Genomic DNA, 20,664 nt, shown 5'->3' with positions numbered 1-20,664 from the left:
ATAAATTACTATAAGATTATTCATTCAATATAATAAGTTTAACCAAGTCAAACCTAAGAATCGACTTACTTTTGTACTTTCAGGGATTCTAAGTATTCATAGTGACATTCTGACCTTATTATACTTGGTTGAAACTATTATCCATTGTAAAAGAATAGTAAGACGACCTGTCATTTTAAATGCAAGATAAGTTTAATTGTAACATTCTTCTTTTTTAAAAACATTTAATTATATATATGCTCTTTTAGCTAATACGTTTTGTTTCTCCTTGTTTTGCGGTCTGATTTATGTCATGTTTTTTACATAATGATACATAAAGGCAACAGTAGTAAGCGTTTGTTTATATATATATATTTATATTTAATAAGAAACTAGCCCTTTACAACGGGGGCACTTGCAGGTAGGGTAACCACAAATGCGTGCAAGAGCATATACAATGAATAAAGTACAATGAAATAAAAATACACATAGGACAATATCAAAGTTAAAAAATATTTCTTTTTTTAAAACAAGTCAACATTCATGTAAAACATAACAGCATTATATATTAATATAAAATCTCAACATTTAGAGATCACATCAATTAAGTTGCACACGTAAATCACAGTTAGCTTAATTTTCTAAAAGTGAAGATCTGTAAGTGAACATTTCACTCAACATCTTTTTACTAAAAGTGTCAACATGTTTACAAACATTTGAATCAACCTTATAAAAATATTCACCTAGCAGTATGTTTAATTTTTCGTAGAACGGTAACTCTGTGAGGCAAAAGTCGGGGATGTAAGAACTTAGGTTCTCATTAATATCGGCAAAATACTTATTTCGTATAGCAGAATATTCAGAAACTTCGAGAACGAAATGTTCCACGGACTCCTCAGATTTGCATGAACACATTTGACAAATTTGAGTCTCGCACATTCTATAGCAAACTTGATTCATGGGTAAACAATTTGTATGTGCTAACAATTTTAACCTTGAAGACTTAAAATCGATCAAGTTTGACAAATAAGACTGTCTACCTGACGCAAGGTTAAATTTGAAAAACGCATTTAGACTATTTTTATTTCTTATAACTTGAAATTCTCTTTCACGAACAAACTTTCCAAAAAACTGTTTGAAAATATTCAGGTTAGCATTTCAGTTGTAAAAAAAGATCAAGACCAACAGTATCAAACATATTTTTCATATACTGGGGATATCCCCATTCTCGATGTAGCGCTAAGCCCTTTAGCTCGTCAAATATGATTCGACATAATCTATTCTTATCTAGGTAACGAATTCTAGCAAAATGAGACACCCTTTGTCTATCAAGGAAATTATTTATCGGTTCCCAACTTAATCTACGAACAGAGCCGACTTAGGGATATTCATATTAGTACTTAAAATGGATTTCGCCGATTTATATTGTAAGTTTCAAGAATTTGTTTGCCTGAAACTGATGACGGCAGCTACACAGCACAACCGTGTGCGATATATGGCCGTATTACCGAGTTCCAGAGGGCATCTCCGAAGAATATGCGATTGAAAGATCCGTGCTCATTTAGTAACTTAGTCATATAATTGAGATTGTGCTCGAAGTTATCTTTTAAGTAACGATTTATATGGTAGGCAAAAGTCAAAGAACGCGTAAATAAACCCCGAGATATGTGTATTCATTGGCTTCCTCAAGCCGGATCAGGTTACATAATTGCTACTTCTTATCTTTATCTAAACGCTTACCTATTATCATAACCTTGGATTTGTTTTGGTTAAATTTTAGATTCCACTTTGAACCAAAATTAGCTGTTATATCAAGCAGACGATGTAGGTCCGCCTCGGACTTCCCGATAAGGACTACATCATCAGCAAATAAAAGGCAATTCACTAGTTGTGAGGATAGGTCGGCACCAACATTGTTGGCTTCGAGCATGCTTACGAGGTCATTTATTAGAACAGAGAAAAGAGCCGGAGACAACACACAGTCTTGTTTCAAGCCAAATTATTGATCAAAGAAACCTGGTTCACAATCACCAAACAAAACTTTGTTATGTACATTACTGTAAAGTGATTTGAGCAGTTTCCTACACTTACCTTGAATGCTAGTTTTCCACAATAAATAGAAAAGGCTATCACGCCAGACTCTATCGAAAGCTTTTGATAGTTCTAGAAAGCTAAAAATGTTTTATATTTTTTAGCTTTTAGGCAAAAGTCAAAGAACGCGTAAAATAAACTCAGATATTTGTTTTCATTGGCTTCCTCAAGCCAGAGCAGGTTACCTAATTGCTACTTCTGATCCTTATCTAAACGCTTACCTATTATCATAACTTTGGATTTGTTTTGGTTACATTTTAGATTTCACTTTGAAGCAAAATTAGCTGTTATATCAAGCAGACGATGTAGTTCCGCCTCGGACTTCCCGATAAGGACTTCATCATCAGCAAATAATAGGCAATTCACCTTGAATGGCAGTTTTCCACAATAAATAGAAAAGCCATCCTGCCAGACTCTATCAAAAGCTTTTAATAGGTCTAGAAAAGCGAAAAGTGTTTTATATTTTTTAGCTTTTAGTATAGAACAAATACCTTGTAGAGTAAAAATATGATCATCTGTTCTTCTATTTTTTCTAAATGCTCCCTGAACCTTGCCTAAAATATTATTTTCTTCTAAGTAGGTCATAACAGATTCCTCCAAACTTTTCGAATATACCTTGTACACATTAGACGTTAAAGTAATCCCCCTATAGTTATCAATATAATAGACAGACCCAGCTTTGAGTAGGGGTTTGATGATGCCATTTTGCCAATCACCAGGTACAGCTTCAATGTCAGTAATAATGGTGAAGAGATAAACAAGTGAATTTACAAGTGCATCGCTACCAAACTTTAAAAAATCATTGTGAATCTCAAATTAACTAGCTTTGTACGACTGAAGATTTCTTATAATTTTATCTATCTGCTCTCGAAAGAAATTCCTTAACTTCATTTTGCATTTTAAGTTTAAAAGTCATAAATCGCTTCGGCGAAAACAAATATAGATTATAGACTAAACCCGATGGAAACACAAAAAGTACGAGAAAAGCAACGGAACAATATGGGATAAAACCTTACTGGTTGATTGAATAACTCGCAAATCATTTGTTTGAAATAGAAAAAAAGTCAATCCAAGGCATAATCTACGTCGTGTAGATAACTTCTAGTCCGAGATTACTCTGACGTCCAACGGCTGTTTTGCCAGACAAGGTGGAGTCGTTGGACGTCAGAGCTCGTCTCATATCATAAAGTGGATATTTGCCCGTCTTAAAGGGATGCGCTTCTTCGTTGCTTCTAGGGCCAACTAACGGCCTTGGAATTATATAAATCGGTCATCAATCTGTCCATTTTTTATTTATCTCTTCATTCATGTAAGTTTCACCTACCTGCCACCCATTATTTTCCCTATTTTAATAGTTTTCACAGTTCATAGTTTCATAGTTGGCGGCCTCGAGACTGAAATTATTCAAATATTTATGCTAATTTCGGGATTGTGTATATTTCTTAATCTTCTTTACAGGAGATCGGTATTAAACATTCAGTAGCCAATAATGATAACAATCGGAAGCACTCGGACCGTACTTGCATCGTAAATGAACGAGATGTTAGATTATGTATTCACATTGACCTAGGGTCATCAGCTCCCATAATACATTGTGCCTTACTTTTTCTCGTTGATCACATGACAAACTTTCAAAATGAAAGTTAAAATACCAGAATCGATGCGTCACTGTGAAAACTGTTAAAATAGGGGGATATAAAGGGTGACATGAATGAAGAGATAAATGAAAAATTAACAGATTGATGCCTGATTTATATAATTCCAAGGCCGTCAGTCGCCCCTAGAAGCAACGAAGCGGCGCATCCATTTTGGACGGGCAAATATCATTTTTTTGATATGGGACAAGCTCTGACGTCACACGGCCCAAGCTTGTCTGCCAAAACAGTCGTTGGACATCAGAGTAATTTCGGATTAGATAACTACATGTAGTTATTGAAACACTTCACAATTTACCACAAAAAAAACGCCAACACACATACAACGAACTATTTGATAATAACTGCCATATTCCTGGCTTAAATAAATAGGGTTAAACCTGGTTAAATGGCATGCCAAACCTCTCGCAAGACATGCTATCTTTTATAATGGAAAATAAGATAAACCAATGAAATCTTAATTCGTAATAAAATCTCTTTAACTAATGTCAATTACTAACTATCCTACACAGGGGGAAAATAAACTACCAGACACAGATATATAAAATATTATATTTTATTTATACATTAGTCACTATTACAAGAACATGGCATAATGGATGATGATGTGCACAATATTACAAAAAAAACAACAAAATATCACAGTCTGCATGGATTTAAATACAAAACTTTCTAATATGTGAGGTCACAATTGAAGGCATTTCATCTTTTTCGTCTGTTCAGAATGGTTTTTATGACACCATTAGAATCGACCTGCAGCACACTGTGCGGATAGTTCTTTAAAAGACTGAACTACAAAAACAATGAATCGAAAAAGCTGTCTACGCTTTGTTGCTTTGTTTTCTTCGGTTGGACACATTCAAATCGGCTTGCAGCACAATTAGTTGGTAATTCGAGGTCCACTTTTTGACATTGGTGTTCTTTGAATTCTGGACAGAAAACAGCAACCCTACGTCTGATAAAGTTGTCTGGAACACACTTAAATGAACTGCTCTCAAAAGTAGGTCGATCACTTCTGAAATTAAAAAAAAATCAAATAACTAATTTTTTGATTTAGATAAAGAAGCCTGTAATCTTCAATTTCCATCAAACATAATAAAGTATTTAAGAAGATGAGCCTGAACCTCATCATTTACCAATTAGTAAACTTGAAAAATAAATAGAGAAGAAAGGTTGATAAGATATTAAACGAAGTATCACAATCAATACATGTGAACATATTTGACTTTTTGATACCACCTCTACTTCAATGATAATAATAATTGAAAATTGAAAAAAGTTCATTAGAAAAAACAGCTTTGAGTGATATATTTGACTTTTTGATACCACCTCTACTTCAATGATAATAATAATTGAAAATTGAAAAAAGTTCATTAGAAAAAACAGCTTTGAGTGATATAACTACTTACTTGCACTTCATATAGTAAACTTTCTGTTCCCATGGACGTATAACATAACATTTGCTCCATCTTAAGCTTTTTGTTTTTTCGTCTACCATTTGCACATTCACAGCTGTTACATTAACATAATTGCCATCACAAACTTTCTCACATCTGCCTAGCGTTTTTCCAAGATCACCACCATCAATTGGACATTGTCTAAAAAGGGGGGGAATCATATAAATTTGTACGGAATAGAAAAATAATAGACTATATGTTTCTTATGATTTCTAGCCGTCCAGGTAATTTCATAACCATATATTTGACTTTGTTGAAATATCACACGTTGCGATTAAATGTTGTAACTTTCTTGTAATAATAAAATGCTGTTAAAATTTAGAACTTTGATGTCATAAGACGTTATGAAAAGATTTGATGATTGTATTGAAACCACACGGTGAGAACGATTGTCATGACGTCTCTGTGTGGTAATAACACAGTGTGGATGACTTGTAGTAAAAAAAAGTGTTGATAAATGTTCTGACTGTGTTGTAATATCATATTGTTGATGAATGCTATTACTTTGTAGTAATACAAAAGTGGTCATAAATGATATGACTGTGTTTTAATAAAATATCTAATGAGAATACATCTTAATTATATTTATCAATGTATAAAACATTCGTTTAATGTCCATTATAGTGACATAGCTCATAACTTTTTCATTTATCTATACATTTTTGGTTTTTCAATATTTTGTGTTTAGGCGCTCTTGAAGAAAATAAAGCAAGGTGATCGATTCGGAAGGATGAAATTGATAAATATTATTTCATTGATGATTTGTTATATCTATTAAGAAAGTTGGTTATCCTTTTTGAGGAATTTGGAACATTCAGATAACAACAAGTAACACACAACCTCGTTACAACATATAGCCCTTCGATTTTGGCGAATGTCATTATAATTACTGATAGATATTAATCAAAACTTACTCATATTCAAGGGGAAGTTCTGGAGAGTATATTTTACAAGAATCCTCAACGAAGGATAGAAGATCTCTGTCAGCTTGAAGGGCGCTTTCTATATGATAGCTGAAAAATAGATACAAATGAAAATAAAATCCATACGAAGCGATTAATAAAATATAGAGTTGAGCAAATTCTTTATTACAAGCAATTAGACAACAAACCTTTACGAAATTGATGTAAAAATCTAATATTCGGATAGTCATATAAATTAGAAATCGACTGCTGCTAAATACATACACAGTTTTAATTCATAAAATCTGTTGAAAATCATTCAAGTGCAATTTTCAATTTTTTAAGTTAGGAAGTTTAATAATACTTGTAATGTGTCTAGAATATTTCTGGCTCAAGGATGTACCTACTGGTTATACGGGACTGTATATTCATCATTACATCCAGGACTACTTCCAAATTCTCCATCACATATTCTGACCTTATCAGGCCAATGCATTTCTGGAGGATCCATACACTTGTAAGCTCCAGTGACTCCTAGTACCGCAAACCAAACAATAAACATAGTCATCTAGATAAAAGATAAGTTTACAATTGTTATAACACGATTTCATTCACATTTGTAAATAAAATGTCTTGATATAAAAGAACCAATGTTAAATATTACAGTGCTATACTTTACTTTTATATTACCAATCATCTAAAAATGATTTTTATATAAAATGTGTTAACTTACAATATAATAGTGTATGCAGCTTTACTAAACTAAAATATCATTAATTAAAGAATACTTCTCTTACCATCTTAATATCTGTCGAACAACTGTTCTTTCTAAATACTCAAAATTTCGTTTCTTTTATGTATTCTAGTGCCATGAGGAAAAGGATTTTAAAGCCAATCGCAGCTCGTTAGGACACTATTACGTCAAATAGTCAAAACCATAGAGCATGTATATGATAAAAATTATGTGTTGTGACGTAACTTTTATTTTGTTAACATAGCCTTAAGACTTTTAAGTAATACATCAGTGTATAACGTACAAATAAAAGGACGAATCAAATAACGATGTTACAAAACCGTAGAGGTTAATTTCCTCGTTTATGCATATAAATATCCGTATTTTCTAGTTTATAAATCAGATTTAATTTTGATTCGATACAAGAAATAACAATGGTAAGATGTAATCTAAATTAATGTAAAAAGATATACTTATAATTAGATGAAAATGTTTGAACACCTCAAAAGATACTCTAAGTATTAAAATGTTCTATTTGGAAAAAACTATATTTTGTTAGGGAAATATTCTGTATACATAACTCTATTCTGAATTTACCTATATATCAAAGTCTTCAAATGGTAAATATTACAGGAACTACTTATATTTAGGTAACTTTTGTGAACAAGTTTTTTCTACTTTTTGAAAAAGATCGCAGTGAAATTAAAAACATTTTTTTTTATATAAAAAAAAACTTTTGTAAGATAAATGTTTCGGAAAATTTCTTCATTTTAAAGAAATCTTTGTATCAAACGAATGTTTTAATTATGATCATCAACTTTTATTACAAGAGACATAAATGCATGTATATAACCTTTAGTTGTTTACTTTTATAAATTTTGACTAGAATGGTGAGTGTCATTGGCACTCATACCTCATCTGCTTATACCTGTGTATATATAAATATATATAAGTGTCTCTGTTTTTACTATTTCGCTACTTGTGGTTCGTTTATTTGGACACGATGTCTTCTTGTTCTATTGAAGATATTTAAGAAAATGGGATTTGAATATATAAACAATATAAATAGTATTGCATGTTAATCTTCAAATAATTGTATCACTGTAACCAAAACTGTTTATTGAATTACTAAATAAAAGATAGCCTAAAGACATTTATTTAGAAAATATGTATTTATTTTCTATCAGGTTCCACTTCAACTTTATATATTCAACTAGTAGTGGTTCGTTTATTTGAGCATGATGTATTTTCATTTATTTGAAAATATTAATAGCTTGTTTACATATATAAAAGTATTAGTAGTAATGCTTGATAATCTTTACGCATATTATTCCTGTGACCAAAACTTATCATTAAATAGATGAAACCAAAGATAGCTGTACGACATTCATTTAAAACATGTGTTGATTTTTTCTCAGATTCCACTTCAACTGTACATTGCTGTCATAGCTGTGACGCTTGCAACTGCTCTCCCTAATCCGATGAGTAAGAAATTTCAGCTCTGTCAGAAATACGACTTGTTGTATAGACAATGTCTACCACCACAGGAATGGATATGTGATAAGAGTAAGGTCCCAGAAAACTACGTTAGATATAACATGTAAGTACTCTTATCATTCAAAATGTTATTAATAAATAAACTCATCATAGATGCCATGATTATGCAATAATTAAAAATATAATGAGAGCACTTCTGAGAAAATAAATGAGATTCTCGAGGTAATCGTTGAGGTTTACCTAAAGTCCATTAAAACTTTGGTGATATGTTACAACAAAAAGTGCAAAACGTAAAGATCAAGGATCAGAATTCACACACACGCTTCACTTAAGACAAAAACAAATACAAATTAAAAAAAAACAATCGCTAGCTCCGATATTTCATCATTTTGTATAGCATAGCAGTCATTGTGTTTTAATATAAATATAAGTAGATGAGGCAAATTATGCTTCCATTTAATACTAAATAAATCATCTTACTGCCTCATACCAATTAAAACATCTTATCTCTACATACAGTAAAAGCTTATTGAACAGCCTTGACATTAAAGATGTGATTGATATTTGATGAGATTTAAATAAAACTCTCTCTTACAGCCGTCAAGCAATGACAGACTCAGATGGAAGTTTTGTGAATTACTTAAAACACAGCAAAGAATGCGATGGTGTCTCAAAACACATATTCTCTAAACAAAATGCAGTAGAGGATGTCAGAGGAACTGGGTAAATACATTTTAAAAATAGAAAATTTTAAGTCACCACTGCAATTTTAAAATGGTTTCTTCAGAAATGTCTTTACACGGAACGGTCAGAGTGCATATTATTTCTTTTTGTTTCATTCTAAACCCATAGCACCTAAATGAGTTGTTTTTTGAAAGTTGAACTCTTGTTCAATTTGGAGCTGATACTAATCTTTTACATAAACACATTTCAATGTTTTCTATCTGGTTGGTTCTTTTGTAGGAAATAAATACTCACAATCACAAAATAGAGCTCAGATTCTTTTAATTATTTCTTTTTTTAGAATATTGCAGAGATAATGATGCTATTTTTAATTTTGAACACATTTTATATCGAATTAATGCTGTTTGCAGTACTACTAGTAACATTTCACAGTTATTTAAACTTTACCATCTGTTAACATGTCTTACAATATTCTTCTATTTCGTGATAAAAACTGCATTAGAACAAAATGATTTAGATAAATATAACCATGTTTTTATTTCAGAATGACGAAAATGGCAAAGATCCATAAATTTCCTATGTGCAGAGAAGTGCGCACACCTGTGACCCATATTTATAGATCCATCAACCAAATAATGACTGGTAAAAAACTGGGGGATGAAATTTGTGAAGTCGTTTTAAGCGAACAAGGAGTCCAAACAATTTATAAAGTGGAGTGTATAGGGTGAGTTAATTTTTAGTCTCAAACATATCATTTAGTTATAAAACAATTAACACTAAGATCAACCAAAAATAATGTAAAAATAGAAGAAAGTTTTGTTTAGAATTTGGTGGATGTCTTTCTTAAGTATAAGTAACACTTCATCTTATTCATGTTTTCATAATGAACGATTGAATACAGAAAATGAGAGAGAAAAAACGTTAAATATTTCTGAATCAAATGGCACCAAATCCAAGAAAAAAGACATGCTACTGTAGTAAGGCTAAACTGATATAGAGTCCAAACGTGACTATGTACGTGTTACTGATCCTAATGATTCATATTTGTGGTAATCCCTAGATTGTAATGTGTGTGTTGGTCCAGTTAATGAGTTTCTAAATTTCATATTCTAAAACATACATATTTGCGCATGTTGAACTGCGATGGCCCAACAATAGTGGACCAGTTTCATGTTAGTCTATATCAACCCTATTCCTTGTTGTTTGTCTATTGTACTTTATCAATAGGTGTCGGATGGAAGTGGTTGGTAATGTCTGTTGTATTGTCTATTACTTTCGACAGTCCCCGATATCTTTTTTAACGAATTATTAACGATCTCTCTCTTCCCATACTTTTCGATCTTGTCCCTTATAGCTAGTAATCAGTCTGTGTTTTTTTCTAATCTACATGTATTGTTTTACCCCATCGTAAATGTATGAGACACATTAAGTCTGGGTGGGTTTTACAGGATAGAGGATAAAGGACAAAAAATGCAGAAAATCGGTGAAAAAAGAAAAGAAAAATAGTCCAAAAAAATAAGGAATAGAGAATAATGAGGAAACACAATTGAAAATGGGGGAGGGGAATTACCAAAAAATAAAAACTATGGAAATGAAAGCCGCCCATCACATATGTCTAGCGTTGAAGACTTGTGTTCACTTTCATTATATACCTTGGGTTATTTGTATCATTGGAGTGTAGCCTGCATCTCATTTAACGTAATTCCAGCAAAAAATTATCATATTTATGTTAACTTAATTTGTTCTTACTTTTAATTTTACAGCCATAAGAGAACAACAAAATGTAGATTCCATTATGCCCCACAAAAGGATTATTACTGCCGACCAACCAATTACGTCACCAGAACCATGGCAGTGTTATGCCCTAGTGACAATGGAAGAATAACTCTCCATGCCGAGAAGATCCCAACAGCATGTAGTTGTGTAAAGGTTGGATGTGACGATACATTCACAACAAAAAGAATTCTATAAAGTGAAAGAACATTATTGAGTCACTTACAAGGGCATGTGCAATATATTTCATCCTAATCATTTATGTGTATTGTCTTTTATGTTTATGTCTACTAACAAACCATAACAATAGTATTTAATAAAAATAGCTTTAAATATTGTACTTCTATTATCTATTATAAATGACAAGAACCTAAACTATACAAATGAATTTTATCATGTTGTAAAAAAAATAGATTTGACGAATCTTGAAGGGTTTTTTCATTCCTTTTTCAGAAGAGGTGTATCGGCATTTATAAATATTTACGGGTGTCACATGGAGATCAAACTATGTCCACCCTTCAGGAGCACCTAAGATCACATCGGGTTAGGTTAGGTTCATGATTTCCAGTCTTTTGTTTCTATGCTGTGTCTTGAGCACTGTTTTTGTATGTTGTCGTTTTTTATTGCTAACCAATGTTTTTCAACTTCTGGAATATCTTTTGTATGACTATCTGTCACCTCTCTTATACTTTTAGTATATTGCACCTCTGTCCTACATACAATTAAAATAGTTAACACCAATCAAATGAATGTTTGTTCTATTTTTGTCAAATTGACAGGGCTTATATCACAATTAAAGAATATGCATGCGGTCGATATGAGAATATTTTTCCTAAAAAAGTTCATTAAAACCAGACTTTGTCATCAGCCGATTATAACCTATATAGTGATATAATATATTATTATATTAGTATCTGACACCCTGTCCTACATACATTTTTAGTTTAAGGATGAACTGCCTTCTTTCTTATCCGTCCTTTTCGGTATACAGAACTTAATAAATATGTCATTACTATGTTTGAACAGTTGGACTGATTAAATCTGGAGTAGACTTTAAAATTTAAGAGGCAAAATAATTTTTTGTTTTCAAATTTTTTTCTTAAGATATTGTTTCGTTAGTAAGAGAAGTCGCATGTTGACAATTTTTTTGGCTGTTCATGTTTTTCGTTTGAATCGTTTCACATTGGTAATATTGAAACCTTATAAATACGGTATGGTATAAGGTTCGCTCTATATTGACAGCGGTATGGTAACCTTAAATGAATTGAATCATCGTCAATGTGGTTATTTCGAATAGTTTTATCATTGTCAATACCAAACCCTTTGCATGATCGTTTGGACATACACATCTGGCCTTGTTCTTTTTTTTTTATTTTTTGATAACCTCTTTTGTGTCTTCTTAGTCGGTATATAGTGAAGTGTTTTAATAACTTTATGTAGTTATCTACACGATATGGTTTTTGCCTTGGGTTGGCTTTTCTTATTTCAAATAACTTATTTGTGAGTTATCCTATCAACCAATTAGATTTTATCCTAAAATGTTCCGTTGCTTTTTTCGTACTTGAGTGTCTCCTTTCGGTTTATTCTTTAATACATGTGTGTTTTCGCCGAATCTATTTATTATTCATTATTATTCATTGGATACCAATTTTCGTTGATTTCGTGGGTAAAGTGTGAACCACGTATGTTCATCGAATAAAAAATTTCTTAAGGCTTGCATAAAGACTTCGGCAAAACAACGAATGTGCAAGTTTTCCTTCATCCACGAAAATTGTGCCCACGAAAATAAATGAATCAACAGTATTAAAACAAAGTTTGGGTAAAATTTAAAATAACATTAGAATTGTCTGTAAAATAATTTGTTTTATAATATATTGAGTGAAGTTTTCTGAGATTTTATATGTACCTTGTAAATGTTCTCACTGCTGCCATCCCTCTCTGGACCCTAGTTATGTGCTTCTAAACTTAGATATGCAGTAGTTTGCAGTTAATGGAGATTTAACCTGTATACCATGTTTAGTAACAGTCTTTTGGCGTGGCTCTATACTTATACATTGTCATTGTGTAATTGTGTAAAATATCTTTGTTATGCGTGTTGAATTAATGAAATTTAAAAAAAATGTTTTAGGGTAAGGAGAGAATATAATGCATAATCTGCGAAGGTTAAATAACATAACAATTTCTAATAACATATTTTAACGGAATAAAAAAATGGGTTTCCATTTCAAATTAAATGTGAAAATATATCAGCTGTGCTTAGGTTCTAAATTTTGACAAAACTATTTGGCAAGTGGGTCATTCTACAAAAAATCCCGCAATTTACATAATTTAAGGACGAGCATATGATACTGATGGTGTGATTATATACGAAAACATAATATCACTTTACAGTATTTACAATTAAGTATATTTATTAATCTCTATGAAAGGACAAAAAAAAACATAAATTACTATAAGATTATTCATTCAATATAATAAGTTTAACCAAGTCAAACCTAAGAATCGACTTACTTTTGTACTTTCAGGGATTCTAAGTATTCATAGTGACATTCTGACCTTATTATACTTGGTTGAAATTATTATCCATTGTAAAAGAATAGTAAGACGACCTGTCATTTTAAATGCAAGATAAGTTTAATTGTAACATTCTTCTTTTTTAAAAACATTTAATTATATATATGCTCTTTTAGCTAATACGTTTTGTTTCTCCTTGTTTTGCGGTCTGATTTATGTCATGTTTTTTACATAATGATACATAAAGGCAACAGTAGTAAGCGTTTGTTTATATATATATATATATTTATATTTAATAAGAAACTAGCCCTTTACAACGGGGGCACTTGCAGGTAGGGTAACCACAAATGCGTGCAAGAGCATATACAATGAATAAAGTACAATGAAATAAAAATACACATAGGACAATATCAAAGTTAAAAAATATTTTTTTTTTTTAAAACAAGTCAACATTCATGTAAAACATAACAGCATTATATATTAATATAAAATCTCAACATTTAGAGATCACATCAATTAAGTTGCACACGTAAATCACAGTTAGCTTAATTTTCTAAAAGTGAAGATCTGTAAGTGAACATTTCACTCAACATCTTTTTACTAAAAGTGTCAACATGTTTACAAACATTTGAATCAACCTTATAAAAATATTCACCTAGCAGTATGTTTAATTTTTCGTAGAACGGTAACTCTGTGAGGCAAAAGTCGGGGATGTAAGTACTTAGGTTCTCATTAATATCGGCAAAATACTTATTTCGTATAGCAGAATATTCAGAAACTTCGAGAACGAAATGTTCCACGGACTCCTCAGATTTGCATGAACACATTTGACAAATTTGAGTCTCGCACATTCTATACCAAACTTGATTCATGGGTAAACAATTTGTATGTGCTAACAATTTTAACCTTGAAGACTTAAAATCGATCAAGTTTGACAAATAAGACTGTCTACCTGACGCAAGGTTAAATTTGAAAAACGCATTTAGACTATTTTTATTTCTTATAACTTGAAATTCTCTTTCACGAACAAACTTTCCAAAAAACTGTTTGAAAATATTCAGGTTAGCATTTCAGTTGTAAAAAAAGATCAAGACCAACAGTATCAAACATATTTTTCATATACTGGGGATATCCCCATTCTCGATGTAGCGCTAAGCCCTTTAGCTCGTCAAATATGATTCGACATAATCTATTCTTATCTAGGTCACGAATTCTAGCAAAATGAGACACCCTTTGTCTATCAAGGAAATTATTTATCGGTTCCCAACTTAATCTACGAACAGAGCCGACTTAGGGATATTCATATTAGTACTTAAAATGGATTTCGCCGATTTATATTGTAAGTTTCAAGAATTTGTTTGCCTGAAACTGATGACGGCAGCTACACAGCACAACCGTGTGCGATATATGGCCGTATTACCGAGTTCCAGAGGGCATCTCCGAAGAATATGCGATTGAAAGATCCGTGCTCATTTAGTTACTTAGTCATATAATTGAGATTGCGCTCGAAGTTATCTTTTAAGTAACGATTTATATGGTAGGCAAAAGTCAAAGAACGCGTAAATAAACCCCGAGATATGTGTATTCATTGGCTTCCTCAAGCCGGATCAGGTTACATAATTGCTACTTCTTATCTTTATCTAAACGCTTACCTATTATCATAACCTTGGATTTGTTTTGGTTAAATTTTAGATTCCACTTTGAACCAAAATTAGCTGTTATATCAAGCAGACGATGTAGGTCCGCATCGGACTTCCCGATAAGGACTACATCATCAGCAAATAAAAGGCAATTCACTAGTTGTGAGGATAGGTCGGCACCAACATTGTTGGCTTCGAGCATGCTTACGAGGTCATTTATTAGAACAGAGAAAAGAGCCGGAGACAAAACACAGTCTTGTTTCAAGCCAAATTATTGATCAAAGAAACCTGGTTCACAATCACCAAACAAAACTTTGTTATGTACATTACTGTAAAGTGATTTGAGCAGTTTCCTACACTTACCTTGAATGCTAGTTTTCCACAATAAATAGAAAAGGCTATCACGCCAGACTCTATCGAAAGCTTTTGATAGTTCTAGAAAGCTAAAAATGTTTTATATTTTTTAGCTTTTAGGCAAAAGTCAAAGAACGCGTAAAATAAACTCAGATATTTGTTTTCATTGGCTTCCTCAAGCCAGAGCAGGTTACCTAATTGCTACTTCTGATCCTTATCTAAACGCTTACCTATTATCATAACTTTGGATTTGTTTTGGTTACATTTTAGATTTCACTTTGAAGCAAAATTAGCTGTTATATCAAGCAGACGATGTAGTTCCGCCTCGGACTTCCCGATAAGGACTTCATCATCAGCAAATAATAGGCAATTCACCTTGAATGGCAGTTTTCCACAATAAATAGAAAAGCCATCCTGCCAGACTCTATCAAAAGCTTTTAATAGGTCTAGAAAAGCGAAAAGTGTTTTATATTTTTTAGCTTTTCGTATAGAACAAATACCTTGTAGAGTAAAAATATGATCATCTGTTCTTCTATTTTTTCTAAATGCTCCCTGAACCTTGCCTAAAATATTATTTTCTTCTAAGTAGGTCATAACAGATTCCACCAAACTTTTCGAATATACCTTTTACACATTAGACGTTAAAGTAATCCCCCTATAGTTATCAATATAATAGACAGACCCAGCTTTGAGTAGGGGTTTGATGATGCCATTTTGCCAATCACCAGGAACAGCTTCAATGTCAGTAATAATGGTGAAGAGATAAACAAGTGAATCCACAAGTGCATCGCTACCAAACTTTAAAAAATCATTGTGAATCTCAAATTAACTAGCTTTGTATGACTGAAGATTTCTTATAATTTTATCTATCTGCTCTCGAAAGAAATTCCTTAACTTCATTTTGCATTTTAAGTTTAAAAGTCATAAATCGCTTCGGCGAAAACAAATATAGATTATAGACTAAACCCGATGGAAACACAAAAAGTACGAGAAAAGCAACGGAACAATATGGGATAAAACCTTACTGGTTGATTGAATAACTCGCAAATCATTTGTTTGAAATAGAAAAAAGTCAATCCAAGGCATAATCTACGTCGTGTAGATAACTTCTAGTCCGAGATTACTCTGACGTCCAACGGCTGTTTTGTCAGACAAGGTGGAGTCGTTGGACGTCAGAGCTCGTCTCATATCATAAAGTGGATATTTGCCCGTCTTAAAGGGATGCGCTGCTTCGTTGCTTCTAGGGCCAACTAACGGCCTTGGAATTATATAAATCGGTCATCAATCTGTCCATTTTTTATTTATCTCTTCATTCATGTAAGTTTCACCTACCTGCCACCCATTATTTTCCCTATTTTAATAGTTTTCACAGTTCATAGTTTCATAGTTGGCGGCCTCGAGACTGAAATTATTCAAATATTTATGCTAATTTCGGGATTGTGTATATTTCTTAATCTTCTTTACAGGAGATCGGTATTAAACATTCAGTAGCCAATAATGATAACAATCGGAAGCACTCGGACCGTACTTGCATCGTAAATGAACGAGATGTTAGATTATGTATTCACATTGACCTAGGGTCATCAGCTCCCATAATACATTGTGCCTTACTTTTTCTCGTTGATCACATGACAAACTTTCAAAATGAAAGTTAAAATACCAGAATCGATGCGTCACTGAGAAAACTGTTAAAATAGGGGGATATAAAGGGTGAAATGAATGAAGAGATAAATGAAAAATTAACAGATTGATGCCTGATTTATATAATTCCAAGGCCGTCAGTCGCCCCTAGAAGCAACGAAGCGGCGCATCCATTTTGGACGGGCAAATATCATTTTTTTGATATGGGACAAGCTCTGACGTCACACGGCCCAAGCTTGTCTGCCAAAACAGTCGTTGGACATCAGAGTAATTTCGGATTAGATAACTACATGTAGTTATTGAAACACTTCACAATTTACCACAAAAAAAAACCGCCAACACACATACAACGAACTATTTGATAATAACTGCCATATTCCTGGCTTAAATAAATAGGGTTAAACCTGGTTAAATGGTATGCCAAACCTCTCGCAAGACATGCTTTCTTTTATAATGGAAAATAAGATAAACCAATGAAATCTTAATTCGTAAAAAAATCTCTTTAACTAATGTCAATTACTAACTATCCTACACAGGGGGAAAATAAACTACCAGACACAGATATATAAAATATTATATTTTATTTATACATTAGTCACTATTACAAGAACATGGCATAATGGATGATGATGTGCACAATATTACAAAAAAAACAACAAAATATCACAGTCTGCATGGATTTAAATACAAAACTTTCTAATATGTGAGGTCACAATTGAAGGCATTTCATCTTTTTCGTCTGTTCAGAATGGTTTTTATGACACCATTAGAATCGACCTGCAGCACACTGTGCGGATAGTTCTTTAAAAGACTGAACTACAAAAACAATGAATCGAAAAAGCTGTCTACGCTTTGTTGCTTTGTTTTCTTCGGTTGGACACATTCAAATCGGCTTGCAGCACAATTAGTTGGTAATTCGAGGTCCACTTTTTGACATTGGTGCTCTTTGAATTCTGGACAGAAAACAGCAACCCTACGTCTGATAAAGTTGTCTGGAACACACTTAAATGAACTGCTCTCAAAAGTAGGTCGATCACTTCTGAAATTAAAAAAAAATCAAATAACTATTTTTTTGATTTAGATAAAGAAGCCTGTAATCTTCAATTTCCATCAAACATAATAAAGTATTTAAGAAGATGAGCCTGAACCTCATCATTTACCAATTAGTAAACTTGAAAAATAAATAGAGAAGAAAGGTTGATAAGATATTAAACGAAGTATCACAATCAATACATGTGAACATATTTGACTTTTTGATACCACCTCTACTTCAATGATAATAATAATTGAAAATTGAAAAAAGTTCATTAGAAAAAACAGCTTTGAGTGATATAACTACTTACTTGCACTTCATATAGTAAACTTTCTGTTCCCATGGACGTATAACATAACATTTGCTCCATCTAAAGCTTTTTGTTTTTTCGTCTACCATTTGCACATTCACAGCTGTTACATTAACATAATTGCCATCACAAACTTTCTCACATCTGCCTAGCGTTTTTCCAAGATCACCACCATCAATTGGACATTGTCTAAAAAGGGGGGGGAATCATATAAATTTGTACGGAATAGAAAAATAATAGACTATATGTTTCTTATGATTTCTAGCCGTCCAGGTAATTTCATAACCATATATTTGACTTTGTTGAAATATCACACGTTGCGATTAAATGTTGTAACTTTCTTGTAATAATAAAATACTGTTAAAATTTAGAACTTTGATGTCATAAGACGTTATGAAAAGATTTGATGATTGTATTGAAACCACACGGTGAGAACGATTGTCATGACGTCTCTGTGTTGTAATAACACAGTGTGGATGACTTGTAGTAAAAAAAAAGTGTTGATAAATGTTCTGACTGTGTTGTAATATCATATTGTTGATGAATGCTATTACTTTGTAGTAATACAAAAGTGGTCATAAATGATATGACTGTGTTTTAATAAAATATCTAATGAGAATACATCTTAATTATATTTATCAATGTATAAAACATTCGTTTAATGTCCATTATAGTGACATAGCTCATAACTTTTTCATTTATCTATACATTTTTGGTTTTTCAATATTTTGTGTTTAGGCGCTCTTGAAGAAAATAAAGCAAGGTGATCGATTCGGAAGGATGAAATTGATAAATATTATTTCATTGATGATTTGTTATATCTATTAAGAAAGTTGGTTATCCTTTTTGAGGAATTTGGAACATTCAGATAACAACAAGTAACACACAACCTAGTTACAACATATAGCCCTTCGATTTTGGCGAATGTCATTATAATTACTGATAGATATTAATCAAAACTTACTCATATTCAAGGGGAAGTTCTGGAGAGTATATTTTACAAGAATCCTCAACGAAGGATAGAAGATCTCTGTCAGCTTGAAGGGCGCTTTCTATATGATAGCTGAAAAATAGATACAAATGAAAATAAAATCCATACGAAGCGATTAATAAAATATAGAGTTGAGCAAATTCTTATTACAAGCAATTAGACAACAAACCTTTACGAAATTGATGTAAAAATCTAATATTCGGATAGTCATATAAATTAGAAATCGACTGCTGCTAAATACATACACAGTTTTAATTCATAAAATCTGTTGAAAATCATTCAAGTGCAATTTTCAAATTTTTAAGTTAGGAAGTTTAATAATACTTGTAATGTGTGTAGAATATTTCTGGCTCAAGGATGTACCTACTGGTTATACGGGACTGTATATTCATCATTACATCCAGGACTACTTCCAAATTCTCCATCACATATTCTGACCTTATCAGGCCAATGCATTTCTGGAGGATCCATACACTTGTAAGCTCCAGTGACTCCTAGTACCGCAAACCAAACAATAAACATAGTCATCTAGATAAAAGATAAGTTTACAATTGTTATAACACGATTTCATTCACATTTGTAAATAAAATGTCTTGATATAAAAGAACCAATGTTAAATATTACAGTGCTATACTTTACTTTTATATTACCAATCATCTAAAAATGATTTTTATATAAAATGTGTTAACTTACAATATAATAGTGTATGCAGCTTTACTAAACTAAAATATCATTAATTAAAGAATACTTCTCTTACCATCTTAATATCTGTCGAACAACTGTTCTTTCTAAATACTCAAAATTTCGTTTCTTTTATGTATTCTAGTGCCATGAGGAAAGGGATTTTAAAGCCAATCGCAGCTCGTTAGGACACTATTACGTCAAATAGTCAAAACCATAGAGCATGTATATGATAAAAATTATGTGTTGTGACGTAACTTTTATTTTGTTAACATAGCCTTAAGACTTTTAAGTAATACATCAGTGTATAACGTACAAATAAAAGGACGAATCAAATAACGATGTTACAAAACCGTAGAAGTTAATTTCCTCGTTTATGCATATAAATATCCGTATTTTCTAGTTTATAAATCAGATTTAATTTTGATTCGATACAAGAAATAAAAATGGTAAGATGTAATCTAAATTAATGTAAAAAGATATACTTATAATAAGTTGAAAATGTTTGAACACCTCAAAAGATACTCTAAGTATTAAAATGTTCTATTTGGAAAAAACTATATTTTGTTAGGGAAATATTCTGTATACATAACTCTATTCTGAATTTACCTATATATCAAAGTCTTCAAATGGTAAATATTACAGGAACTACTTATATTTAGGTAACTTTTGTGAACAAGTTTTTTCTACTTTTTGAAAAAGATCGCAGTGAAATTAAAAACATTTTTT

The 20,664-nt window shown here is 31.8% G+C and overlaps 3 protein-coding genes across 4 annotated transcripts; 1 reads left to right on the top strand and 2 right to left on the bottom strand.

Annotated features, from left to right (window-relative positions):
* Positions 1 to 4,265: 4,265 nt before the first annotated feature.
* LOC134686385 (uncharacterized) lies at positions 4,266 to 7,000 on the bottom strand. 2 transcript variants are annotated; one of them, XM_063546054.1, is made up of 5 exons: positions 6,882 to 7,000; positions 6,492 to 6,652; positions 6,097 to 6,195; positions 5,135 to 5,323; positions 4,266 to 4,740 (listed from the first exon to the last, which is right to left on the bottom strand). In XM_063546054.1, exons 1-5 carry the CDS (start codon positions 6,882 to 6,884, stop codon positions 4,518 to 4,520), a joined length of 675 nt encoding a protein of 224 aa, XP_063402124.1. In that variant the 5' UTR covers positions 6,885 to 7,000; the 3' UTR covers positions 4,266 to 4,517. The 2 variants fall into 2 exon arrangements, with proteins under 2 accessions (XP_063402124.1, XP_063402125.1); XM_063546055.1 differs by lacking the exon at positions 6,882 to 7,000 and adding an exon at positions 6,818 to 6,840.
* A 165-nt stretch (positions 7,001 to 7,165) lies between these two features.
* Positions 7,166 to 11,104, top strand: LOC134686384 (uncharacterized). The gene is made up of 5 exons (XM_063546053.1): positions 7,166 to 7,254; positions 8,236 to 8,417; positions 8,912 to 9,037; positions 9,543 to 9,722; positions 10,762 to 11,104. Exons 1-5 carry the CDS (start codon positions 7,252 to 7,254, stop codon positions 10,967 to 10,969), a joined length of 699 nt encoding a protein of 232 aa, XP_063402123.1. The 5' UTR covers positions 7,166 to 7,251; the 3' UTR covers positions 10,970 to 11,104.
* A 6,380-nt stretch (positions 11,105 to 17,484) lies between these two features.
* Positions 17,485 to 20,068, bottom strand: LOC134686383 (uncharacterized). Its single transcript, XM_063546052.1, has 5 exons — positions 20,012 to 20,068; positions 19,622 to 19,782; positions 19,228 to 19,326; positions 18,264 to 18,452; positions 17,485 to 17,959 (listed from the first exon to the last, which is right to left on the bottom strand). The coding sequence occupies exons 1-5, from the start codon at positions 20,012 to 20,014 to the stop codon at positions 17,737 to 17,739; spliced, it is 675 nt and encodes a 224-aa protein (XP_063402122.1). The 5' UTR covers positions 20,015 to 20,068; the 3' UTR covers positions 17,485 to 17,736.
* Between the last annotated feature and the right edge of the window lie 596 nt (positions 20,069 to 20,664).

Source organism: Mytilus trossulus, chromosome 10, assembly GCF_036588685.1.
Source record: "Mytilus trossulus isolate FHL-02 chromosome 10, PNRI_Mtr1.1.1.hap1, whole genome shotgun sequence".
NCBI classification, from domain to species: domain Eukaryota; kingdom Metazoa; phylum Mollusca; class Bivalvia; order Mytilida; family Mytilidae; genus Mytilus; species Mytilus trossulus.
This window is presented reverse-complemented; position numbering and strand designations above follow the sequence as displayed.

Excerpts from the sequence above, each read along its gene's own strand:
- LOC134686384 (XM_063546053.1), top strand. Across the intron at positions 9,038-9,542 it reads GAGGATGTCAGAGGAACTGG|AATGACGAAAATGGCAAAGA; the intron begins GTAAATACATTT and ends TTTTTATTTCAG. Across the intron at positions 9,723-10,761 it reads TATAAAGTGGAGTGTATAGG|CCATAAGAGAACAACAAAAT; the intron begins GTGAGTTAATTT and ends TTAATTTTACAG.
- LOC134686385 (XM_063546054.1), bottom strand. Across the intron at positions 6,196-6,491 it reads TATACAGTCCCGTATAACCA|CTATCATATAGAAAGCGCCC; the intron begins GTAGGTACATCC and ends TCTATTTTTCAG. Across the intron at positions 5,324-6,096 it reads GAACTTCCCCTTGAATATGA|ACAATGTCCAATTGATGGTG; the intron begins GTAAGTTTTGAT and ends CCCCCTTTTTAG.
- LOC134686383 (XM_063546052.1), bottom strand. Across the intron at positions 19,327-19,621 it reads TATACAGTCCCGTATAACCA|CTATCATATAGAAAGCGCCC; the intron begins GTAGGTACATCC and ends TCTATTTTTCAG. Across the intron at positions 17,960-18,263 it reads GTTTACTATATGAAGTGCAA|AAGTGATCGACCTACTTTTG; the intron begins GTAAGTAGTTAT and ends TTTTAATTTCAG.